The sequence below is a fragment of the Myotis daubentonii genome, chromosome 12, assembly GCF_963259705.1.
Source record: "Myotis daubentonii chromosome 12, mMyoDau2.1, whole genome shotgun sequence".
Taxonomy (NCBI): Eukaryota; Metazoa; Chordata; class Mammalia; order Chiroptera; family Vespertilionidae; genus Myotis; species Myotis daubentonii.
In genome coordinates, this window is record NC_081851.1 from 55,590,305 (window position 1) to 55,602,354 (window position 12,050).

General features: G+C 47.9%; 1 protein-coding gene across 3 annotated transcripts in view; it reads right to left on the minus strand.

Annotated features, from left to right (window-relative positions):
- EPAS1 (endothelial PAS domain protein 1) overlaps nucleotides 1–12,050 on the minus strand; it is an 80,077-nt gene that overhangs the window by 17,341 nt on the left and 50,686 nt on the right. For all 3 annotated transcript variants that reach the window (XM_059659936.1, XM_059659934.1, XM_059659935.1), the window contains exons 3-6: nucleotides 8,911–9,062; nucleotides 8,389–8,473; nucleotides 5,284–5,402; nucleotides 4,988–5,193 (exon numbers count right to left, since the gene is read on the minus strand). In XM_059659936.1, the coding sequence (XP_059515919.1) occupies nucleotides 4,988–5,193; nucleotides 5,284–5,402; nucleotides 8,389–8,473; nucleotides 8,911–9,062 (562 nt within the window). The remainder of the gene's footprint in view (nucleotides 1–4,987; nucleotides 5,194–5,283; nucleotides 5,403–8,388; nucleotides 8,474–8,910; nucleotides 9,063–12,050) is intronic.

Sequence of the window (12,050 nt, forward strand, 5' to 3'; positions counted from 1 at the left end):
CTATGACCAAGAGGTGAAGGAAAATCATTCTCTCAGCTACAGTGTCAGTGCCATCGCCTCAAGAGGCAGTAGAGACCCACTAGGAATAAGGCGGCGGCTGCTTTTCCCAGTGACACTGCCAGAGGCCCGTCCCCGTGGGACACAGCAGCAAGCGCCCGGGAGGTCTGGCTGCAGTTTTAAACCCAGTTCCCCACACAAGTAAAGGATTTGCTAAATAAAGTAATCATGTAAACCAGATGGGTTAGACCGCCAGCGGTTCTCAACCTGTGGGTCGCGACCCCTTTGGCGGTCGAACGATCCTTTCACAGGGGTTGCCTAAGACCATCCTGCATATCAGATCTTTACATTACGATTCATAACAGTAGCAACATTGCAGTTATGAAGTAGCAACGAAAATAATTTTATGGTTGGGTCACATGAGGAACTGTATTTAAAGGGCCAGAAGGTTGAGAACTGCTGGGTTATTGAAACTATTAAACAGGATAAAAGTTTTAAGTTCTTTAGAACCACCTATTTGTTTTTCAAAGAATGTACTTGCTAATAAACCACACTTCTATTAAAGTCTCTGCCTGTTTTCCTCCCCTCCCCCCACTCCCCCACCCCTTTGGACAATGGTCTCTCCTAGACTTGATTCGCCCCGTTTGGTTTTTATACGTGCATATCAGCTTTGAAATGGCATTTCCTCATATCCAGACTATTCACTAACTCGGATTTCAAATGCCCTCTGGTTTAATATATTTTTATCCAGATTTTGTTTGTTTTAAATAACAGTACTTTTAGCCTTGTGCTTTCCTCAAATATGACACAATCAGGTGAAATCTATACAGCCAGCGCTGTAGTCAGTGGGCGATCCGTTTCCATCCTGTCCGTGTGATGTGTCCCCGGACAGGTTAATTTATTCCTAGGAAGGTTGCCCTGGCTCAATCCTGGATTGACCCTGCTCTGAGCGCCACCAAATGCTGCGGCTGCCTTGCATTGCCTTGGAGCCCACGCACAGTTAGAGGACATTTGTCTTGAATTATAGCAAGAAAGAACCAGAGTGTGTAGGAGGAATAGCTTTTGAATTGTGAGGTCTAGTAAACTTTGAAATAAATTCCAAAGAGAATTTGTAGGGCTGCCCCTGTCAGGGAGTATCTTAAGCAGATTAGATTAGACAGGTCGCACTTGAGCACTTCTCATATGTCTATGCTCAGACTCTGTTAGGCTGATTTCAAGATTTTGTCATTAAAAAAAAAAAAAAGACTGTCATTTGCAGGAGACACAGATGCACAAGGGGAGCATTTAAAGTTTCTTCTAACTCAGGGATTTAAAGAAACACACTATATCCTCTTGCATAAGATGAATAGAGAAAAGCCAATTAGAGAAAAGGCAAAAATATTTAGAATACATTATATATTAAACTAAAAAAATGGCACGTAATGTATTGATCTGAAAAGATCACCTTGAATTTAAAGATGCCACCCATCCTCTTAAAAAAATAAAACAAAACAATTTATTAAATGTTTCTCAATATGCATGAAAGTATATAATCTTTGACTATTAATTTGCCTGAATCAGCAAACTATTTTCTTCCTAGACTTCGATATTTTTGTCTTCCAGGTGTTCTGATGTGTATCTATTTTATAACTCATGGCTCTTTCTAATTGTCTTCATTGACATTCTCTGCATCATCTTCACTATTATTATCTTTGCTATTCCCACTTCGTATAAAAAGCTCATAAATTTGAGCCACAGAATTTAAAATGCAGGCATCTTGACTGGTTAAACTTATTATGCTTCTGATATTATGATGCCTATGCTGCCTTAATTCAATACCAAAACAGGACTGCCCTCAAACTCTGCATATAAAGATTACATGACCCTCCTTGTTACTTTCAAATTTTCACGGTACTTTTGATGCCTCCCGTCCACTCCATTCCCAGTACTATGGATCCTCTCCACATAATCTGCTTTTATAATTTATTTCTAAGGTATAGGAAGACTCATAAAATTGACAAAATCACAGTGGGATTATGCAAAATACAGATTTTGCTGTGCCCTCCTTGATGGCTTGGCTTCCAGTTACTCTCTTTCACCACTAGAGGGCAACTCCACCTGAATTGAAAAAGCAACCCAATTTAAACGACCTGGGAAAACATTTTGTCTTCCTTCTGGGTGAATGGAATGCTCTACTTTGCACTATTCACTGTGGTTTCATCAAGTTGTTCGTGTATCAAACTGTAAACTCTTCGAGGTCAGAGACCATCTCTTTCACTTCTTTAATATGAAAGTCTCTGGCACAGGGTTAGATGCAGAGTAGATGCTCAATAAGTAAGAGTTCATTAATTGGTTGCTCAGTATTTTAGGAAATGGAGTATAAACGAAGATGAGATCATCAGTTATATTGATGACTGGGACATTCTTCTTCCTCAACCTTGTGACTCAACCTGACTCTCCCTGTCTAGAGCAGTCGACTATATAGTACACATGAATGCATTTGACATATATTCCTTCACTCAATTTTAGATGTTTCCGAGTAAATTGATTTTGGAAACTTGAGAGCTAAACACAAGATTAGAATCCTATTTTCTTGCTTCTTTTTTAATTTCTCTTCCCCTTTTCCTCTCTGTTCTTCCTTTTTTTTCTTCTTCAAGACCCTTTGTTTGTTTGTTTGATTAGGTCTGTGATCTTAATACATCTAAGAAGAAGTACCAAATGGTCTCAAAAGTGATTTTGTGGATTCAGATTGACTTGCATTTTCATCAGATTCTTTCTAATTTTCCTTATGGGAAAAAAAATCCTTTTGTGGGAAATCATAGCCCTTTGTGTGTGCCAGATGCCACTAAACTAGTGCATTCCATGATTAAAATGGGAAATCATCCCCCATTAGCTTTCATATGCAAGTGTTAGTTTTTGAAACACTGATCTTGGAAGGGTATTAAGGAAAATATGGGAGAGGGAGGGAGGGAGGGAGGGAGGGAGGGAGGGAGGGAGGGAGAGAGAGAGACTGACTACAAATATGCTTTTCCCCATCCCAATACAAACAATGAAAACAAAACAAGCTACCAAAACTAAAAAATACCAGTCCTCATCAAAGCAATCAAGAAATAATACTTAGGGATTAAGGACTTAAAATAGACACTTTATAAATTGTCTAAGCCACGTCTGTGCCCTTGTTAACTAATCTGCTAATCGGTTAAACATAACTTCTGTGTAGCGCAGCATTCTAGGTCTTCAGATACCTCTGCATCATCTCTCCGGCACCACTGAATTCAGAGTGTGGGCCATGTCATTCGGTTTCATGAAAGGCAAGGTTTTGCTTCAAGTGCGATGTGTCCAACAGAGCTCTCATGCAGTATCGCCTCCACACTCAAAAGCCCTAAACCACAGATCCCTTCCAGCCAGTGCAGCCTCGGCCTGCCAGCCCTGAACCCAGCTAACCAGGGTTGTGCCCCTTTCCTCTTCAATCACTCTCACCCCACATTCCTCATGTCCCCCCTCCTCTTTTATCCAAAGGTTGATTGCTTTCAGGAAATGACCTGAAACACATTCAAAACAAGATAATGAATAAAGAATAACTTCAAATTACCCTTTCCAGAGGATTCTTTTCCTTCATTGTAACAACAATCAAAATCTTAAGTTAAAAAAAACAAATCCCTCTTTTCTATTATCTAGGCATGACAAGCTCTCTTCTAGGACAGCAGGGTTTTCCCGGTGCTTGTGGGCAACAATGGAGACGTGCTGCCCCCTCACAGGGCCACAGGCCGCTGTCACTGTCCACGGTGCTACAGCTGCTCCTCAGGGGCACCAGCTCATCTGAAGCCAGAGTGGGCTCTGCAGTGGGATGTCCCTCGTCATCTCAGAAGACTACACAGAGGGGTGCATGTTACAAAACTGTCTCCTGCCAAGAATGTTCATGTGAATACAAAGACTGCCTCTGCTAAACACCCTTACACACACGTGGATTTCTCAGTGCCTGCCTTTGGGGCAGCCTTTCCCTCTAATCATCATCATCGTTACAATAGTAACAGTGCTGACAACTATAATTCATGCTGACGGTGTCAGCACCAGGGCAAAAGTCTTTATACATGGCATTTTCTCCCTCTGAGGTGAGGTGAGAGCGCTTCTTTCTAATTATATAATTCCCACCACCTCCAAGAGCTGTGAGTCCTGGCACCATGATGGTCAGAACCGGGGGACAGGAATGACTCAAGCATGCTGTTACAAACATTTTTAAATCATCCCAGAGGGTTGGCCAATTCTAAGAAGGTGTGCCAGCCAACATAAGGTTAGTCTAGAATCAGGAGAAAGAAACTGCCTGGCCTGGAAAGTCGGGCCCTGCCCACCAAGAAAGCTAGATACCCCCTGGATGTCTTGTGGGTGAGAGAATTTCCAGCTGGGTCTGGTTTTGGGGATGAGAGTCTGGTTTAGGTCTCTTTATCAAAAAGCCGTCAAAACTAGGCTGGACAGTGGCCAGAGCAGAGGTGACACAGAAGGAGCAAAGACTGAAGGAAGAGCTCAGTAATGGAAGAGAATACGTGCAGAACATGCGGGCGTGGGGCAGTCTCCTGGCCAGAGCCTGGGCTCCCAGCTGGCATCTGAATTGGGAGTACTGATGGAGACCTCTTGCCACTCATCTCCCGAGGAAGCAGACTGACCTGGAAATGTCCTCAGGAGCCTGACACATACAAATGCGGAGGGATGTACGCATCACAGTGATCAACAATGACAACAGAGCCGCACACCAGAACAGCTCTGCAGTCAGACCCTGGTGCTAATCAATGGGGAGCAGCCGAATATGGTGTTAGGCATTCCTTAGCTGCATGGATGGAGTGGAACATGGAACGGTGACCCAGGCCCACAAGCTGGCATCCAACAATACAACATTTATGCCCCAGACCCATGCCTTTATCACTGGCACAACACACACATACATACATACACACACACACACACACACACACACGTAAGACACTCTGCCCGCAGCACACACGCTCCTGGGCCCTACTTGTCGTCGCAGTAGGTGAACTTCATGTCCATGCTGTGGCGGCTCAGGAAGGTCTTGCTGTCCAGGGGGATGTCCATATGCGACGGGTGCTGGATGGGCTCGCACATGATGATGAGGCAGGAGAGCAGGGGCTCCTTGTAGCCGCAGAGACCCCCATGAGGGGGGCAGTTGTTGTAGACCTTCACCTGGCCGGTGCAGTGCAAGACCTGGAGACCAGCCATGGAGGGTCAGATGTGGGGCTGAGAGCATGGGGCGGGGTGCATCTGGGGCTCAGCCCGTGCCTGGTGTTGCCCTACCTTCCAGGTGGCGGACTTCAGGTTGACAGTGCGGCCTCTGTTGGTGACAGTGCACTTCATCCTCATGAAGAAGTCCCGCTCTGTGGACATGTCTTTGCTTTTCTTCCCAAAACCAGAGCCTGGGTGAGGAAGGGTGGACAGAACCATTGAGCTTTTCATTTATATACAGAAGAGGGACCCAGTTGCAGTGTTGTCTGTTCAATGTATTGTTTGCATTTCCCAAGTCTCTGCTCTTTTAGCACCTGTAGCTTGCCATGAATGCTGAGGACCATCTTGGCCTATGGACTAAAGCCTTCTCATCTCCAGCTTGTCCCCCAACTGGAGTACAAGCACCTAAAGACTAGGGGTGTTACACTGTTTTCTTCCCATTGCACCTAGCACGTGGGAGGTGCTCCCTTCAGAGCAGCAAGGCAATGAGTGACCATTGGCCACAATCTCAGCAAATCTCTGCTGGGGCCGGTGCAGCCTCCCCAGGAGGAATTCCAAGGGAAAGTCTAGGTGAGACCATGATGACACCAAGGGAATATGCCTCTCAGATTAGAAATGTCCCTCACACACACCTGTCTTTTCCTCATTCCCATCCCACAGGAATGTGTACCTTCCTGTGCCCTATTTCCCACCAACCATGGCTGCATTCAGGATAATGTGCCGTCAGCTTTCCCCCTCAACTGACTTATGTCAAGCTCAAGAGAGACCTCTGGTAGAAATCTCCTGGGATTTGGTGAGCAAGTCCACTCTGAGAATTAACTCAACATGGATATCCTTTCTCAGCCAGAATTAAATAAATCACCAAGACAAACAATATAGCTTCCTTCCTTATAGTTTCCAAGTAGCCTGCCCATTCAGAACTTTCTCCACTTTCTGTAAAACAAAGTCATAAATGCAGAAAGTGTCATCTGAGTCCCCTTGTCCATGTCTAAATTCTGCCTTACACATCATCCTGATCCTGGGTCCCCAAGGTGCACCCCTGCCCCCTGCCCAGCATCCGAGAACATCTCAGAGCCTTGTTTCAAATACTCGCACTCCTCCCTCCAGGCACAGCCACCAGCCTCTGCACCTAAACCTCCTGAGGGCTGTGACGACTGTCATGTCCCCAAAGACCTGTGTGTCCAGTGAACTGTGTCACCTTTGATTCTATCTTATACATCCCCAGGAGAGCCTACTAAGTAATGGACCAAATTGGTGGATTTTTTTTTTTAAAGAAAGAATATTCCTCCATAGTGATAATAAAACCATGCCTTCCATACTTAATGATGTTTCCTACAATTTTAATTTTCATAGGTGGGGTTGGCATATCATGAGATGTTCTTATATCTTGAGGCCTGGTCTACCACCAAAACCAGCTCAAGTGCTGGAGATGAGTGTGGCTGTAGGTTGGATTATTATTCCCGTGGCCTCCTAACTTGTTAACCTCTGGATTCTTGCCATTCTACCTTTTGATTAATCTTTCTAAACATGGCTCCAATCAGATTACTCCACCCCTGCTCAAAAACCTTCAATAGCTCCCCGCTGTCTACAGGATAAAGTTCGAGGCCCTCCACCTGGCCTTCAAAGTTTTTCACAATCTGCCTCCTCGTCTTATCTTCCTCTTGGTGCTCAGACTAACCCTTTGCTTCCAGATTATGAGTCCACTCAGGCCGGCACCTTCAATAAGGAGCTGCTTGCTGATTTACTGAGTTTGATACCAAGTCCTGGATACGTGGACCAAGAGACCTAAAGTTTACTTAGATAAATAGACTAGGATCATGCTGTGAATCATGGCACTGGAGAGCTGGAAGGTCCTAGACTTTGCCTGGTTCAATACTGCCAATTTGAAAAGAAAGGTTCCAAGGAACCGAGTCATGAAGGGACTTGGTTCAGGTCACATGGTCAGACAGAGACTAGAGACTGAGAACCCTAGGACCAATGGGTTTCTGGAGCAGAGAATATAAAAGAGTCATTGGTTTTCTCAGGCTTCAAACACCTGCTTTAGGAAGGGATTCAGAGTCTGGTAGCCCCTTAGAACCACAAAAGAAGTTCTCACAGTGCAGGTAAGACATGGAACAGCCATGGAGTGCTCTCCAGGCTGTGTGCTCTAGGAGCTCAGAGGTCCGAGGTCTTCAGGTGGAGAGGATGGGGCTTATGAGAGGTCAGTGGGTGGGTGGGGTGTGGGGGAGGTTGGAATTCTGCATTTTGCAGGCCCAGGCTGTAAGCTCAGTCTATAACAAGGGTGGAAGTGGGCCAATAAAATGTCTGCTTTTGCAGAGTGTAGAGTAACAGCAGCCAAACCCTGCAGGCTTAGTATCACTCCCATGTTATTCAGGTTGGACAAGCACACATCATGGCAGTGACAGGTCGGAGATGTTAAAGGCAATGTTTAGACATGGGCAGAATCTGCCCAGAGCCGTGATCGATGTCAAGTTCAGACGGGACCTTGAAAGTCACTGACCTCCTCTTCTGCCCAAAGCCTCAGTCTTGATAATATCCCCATTCATATCTTTGCTTGAATGTCCCCATTTATAAGAGATGAAGCAGCAATTCCAACTGCCATTGCAAAGTGCTTTCTGCTTGTATGGGCTCTCCCACCCACCAGCACCTACTGGGTGCCCCACAGGGAGAGTGCAATACACTACACCTTTTAAATTTCTTCTCCATCGAAATCTACCTGTGCTATGTCTCCACAGGGGACCGGATTTAGTCTTTGGCTCCAAGGTAGCTAGTCTCCAAAGGTGGCCCGAATGAGCCAGCCTCATGATATTCTCGGCCTGTGTAGTCCCCTCCCACTCTGACTCGGGGCTGGACTGTAACTCGCTCTAACCAACAGAACGGGGAAGAGTGATGCTGTGCCCACTTCAGCATCACTCTGGCAGCTTCCACTTCTGCACTCTGGGGAGCCCTGGGCTGCCATGTAAGGAGTCTGGCTGCCTTGGAGACTTCTGAGTATCAGGTCCTTTACTAGTATGTGCCCTCGATCTCTCACAGGCTCTTCTGGAGTGTGGTGCGTGTCGGTTTTTTTTCTGGACCATGATACTCATGTTTCATGTCTTCTGTACTTCTATACAAAGGAAATACAGATCCCCTCCCGGTGGCACAAGAAGGAAGGAGACACAATAAAGAATACCTTACCATCTTTGATACTCAGGTTCTCACGGATCTCCTCATGGTCACAGGGATGAGTGAAGTCAAAGATGCTGTGTCCCGTTAGCTCCACCTGTTTCAAAAACAAGGCTGGACTTTAGTATTCCTAACACTGAAACGGAAGGGTCCAAGAGGAAGCTGAGCCACCTTCCAGATTTGGACCTAGGAAAGAGGCTGAAGCTGATCTTCTCAGATTCCCAGCTCGGTGTGAAGTCCACAGACAGGCGGATGTAACAGGACTGCCCTTGATGTCAGAGACTTGATTCACAAGAGTTGGCCTGTTAGCCTGGTCAGCAGAGCTGTCTACCAGGATGGCCTTCAGCAATGCCAAACCCAAGGCCAGGGGGTGAAAGTGTGGTTCTGAGGCTGTGGTTGGGGACCAGAGGGGGGAGGGGAAGGGGGGTATGTGCAGAGACAGGTCAGGAGGGATGTGATCAGAACCTTCCACTAATTTCTACCCCCAAATAGAAACATTTCCCCTTTGGGAAAGAGCCAGAGGCGGGTGGTCACCTGTGTGAGTCCCATGAACTTGCTGATGTTTTCCGACAGAAAGATCATGTCGCCATCCTGGGTCACCACGGCAATGAAACCCTCCAAGGCCTTTAGGTACAGGTTGTCCATCTGCTGGTCAGCCTCAGCTTCGGACTCATTTTCAGAGCAAACTGGAAAGAGAGGGGGGTTGAATGGCTTGCATGAATGTGGTGTTGACACAGACGTGACTGGCATAGACGGATGTCTGCCAAGGATGGCGCACAGTCACGGAGTGGGGCTTTTCTGGAAATGCACACGGCCAACCACCTAAGTGTCTGCCACGTGCCCAAACAGGGGGCCTGGGATGAGCACACAGGGTCAGCGAATGTGCCCGAGTCACAGATGCTGCTATTTCTACAGAGGACTAGAACAGGCCCGTCTGGGAACAGGCCAGCCTTTAGAATCAAGAGTGGGCCCTACGGAGTAGTATCCTGGTGGCTTCCCCTCTGTTTTGCTGAAATCATGGAACAAAAGGAGGGAAATTTTTTCCTCTCCACACTCTGGTGCAGGAAGCTAGCCGATAGGAAGGGAGACCATCTGGGAATGGCCTTATACTGCACACATACCCACAATTGATCCCTGCTCACTTGGTGACTGCCAACTAACTAACTAGTCAGCTAAACTGATGGCAATGAACTGGAGGCCAGGTGAAGGCGGTGCCCCTGACAATGTTAGGCTCTCAGTTAAGGTCTACATGGGAACAGAGGCTTCAGGAAGACGACGACTGAACTCCGTGCTTTCCAATTAGATAGAGCAAGTACCTGAATCACCTTCAGGGTTTCCTTAAACAAGGATTTCTGGGCTCAGGACTGCTATGTAATTTGGAGGGCTCAGTGCAAAGTAAAAATATGGGACCTCTTGTTGAAAAATTAAACCAGGCCCAGCACCTTTCTAAGTGTGGAGCCTGCACAGTCCCACCGCACCAGGCGCCTCGATGGGCCCCGTCCCCAGGGTTCTGATCCAGGAGGCCTCCAGTTGCGGCTGAGAATCTGCTTCCCTAGGAAGCTGCCAGGTGACGTCGGAGCTGCTGGCCCTCAGACCACAGATTGAGAATCACCACCTTGATTCAAGGCCCTGCGAGTGACCCCAAAGCTGGGGGAATCAGCCTGTGCTGGCATCGGGTGACCTATTTGGGGGTGGGTGAGGAGAGGCTCTCAGCACCATGTAACCCACACCAGATAGGTGACCACCTCCCCCAGACAGCAGAGGCCAGCCCTGTGATTTCTGGCCTATGAAGGAGGTTTTTTCCTCTTTAATTTCTTTGATCTCAGTGGCAACACTGACTTCAAAATCTGGAGTAATCCCAAGACAACCTTATTTGAGTTAACTAGGCCCAGAGGAAATAGTTCTGCTTAAAATTTCCTGTTTTTAACAGTTCTGACAGAGCGCAACTGGTTTCCATCCATGCCCAGGACACTTGCCTCCACGAGGTGGCGAAATTAGCCACAGCAGCTGGCCAGCTGGCCTCTGGGGAGGGTGGGTGGGAAAGGGAGAGGGGCACTCGGGGGGGCCATGAATGGAAACAGAACGTCTTGGAACTGAAGTCACAATGGCTGGAGGACCAGGAAGCCAGCAGGCCGGGTCCCTGGGGACCCTGGGACAGCGGGGCCTCTTTCCTCTGTGGGACTGTTTGCCCCCACGGCACCTGCTTCTCCTCTGGGGGCTTCTGAAGGAACCTGGCTGGCTCCCTGTCAGCTGGAGCTGAGGGTGAAGACTGTGGGATAGAGGCAGACTTTCATGCAAGAGGCCAGGGGTCATGAACATCACTCTCGGCTGAAGACTCCGCTGCCTTTTCTCACTCTTTCCTGCGAGCATGTGTGTTCCCTAAGGCATCACCAATCTCTGACTCAGCGTTAGGCACCTGGGAAATTATGCACTTATTATGCCCCCATTATGTATGTGCCTGCCTTGGGCTAGTCACAAAGCAGGACATTCGGTATCTGCCACCAAGTGTCACTTACTCTGTGCTCAGTCCTGTCCTAGGGAGTACAAGGGTATGGAGAGGTGTGAGAGCAACCCCTTCCCCAAGGACTGGACGGTGCTGGTGGCGACAAAGATATACTGCTGTGAGGCTAGCACCACCGGGGGCGCTCAGCACGGCGCCTTCAAATGGCCTTAGGTTTTCGGTCTCAGTTACTTGCTTCCCAAGACCCTTCAGAGTCTGACCCCAAAGAAGAGGGCAGGTCACCACAATCAGAGGCACTTTGCTGAGCTGAAGCCCGCGCAACCCAGGGAGCACAACAAGATCCTTTAATGCTAAAAATAGCCCCTGTAAACAGGCTTTGATGACTCCCCACCGCCAGGATGTGCGCGGGCTGAGGTTTCGGAGCACTTTTTCCGGAGCACCACTCATTTCCTTCAGGCAGCACCGCCCGTGTGGGGCGGGCCCTGGGACAGCAGGAGCTGGGCGTCTGGGGTGAGTGGGTGGCAGGGTAGCAGGGCACACGCTCCTGACCGGGCTGTCCCAAGGCGCTGCTGCTGGTCAGGGTGCACGTGTACGCCACCAGGGCCATCCTCCCTCTCTCTTTCCTCCTCTGAGAGGTCCCCGCTTTGACTCCTCGTGTTAAAGCCATCCTGCTGAGACCTTCCTGTTCAGATGTGCTTGGCAGACAGCCCCCACTTAGTTCTCATTCCTTTTAGACCGATTCCTCTCCTCCAGCTCTCCCAGGGCCACAGAAGCCCCACCCCCAATTCCTGGGGGTACGGGCTGCAAGAGCAGTCTTCGTTGCCACAAGGAAATTATTTTGGGATCCCTTACAGGATCATTAGCCACACCTGTAAATGCCACGATTACCAGGGAGCAGGCTTGGGCTACACTCACACTTTGGCAGAAGGTATTGGTTTCACCTATTATTTCTGGCCTCCGCAGTGGCCTTGGAAGTTCACCCTTGGAGAGTCATTCCGTTGTTCTTTCCATAACTTACTAGCCTATCTCTCCTCTCTGAATTAACCTTCATAAGCCGTAGCACGGAACTGGGGTTAGCGAATACCTACTGACTGACCAGATCCTTCTTTGGGTTAAGTCTTAAGGAAATGATCTACACAAGGTCAGTATCTCTAGAAGAGATTATCCATTAGCTACGCCTAGACATTCACATCCTAGCCTGAATCCGCTTATT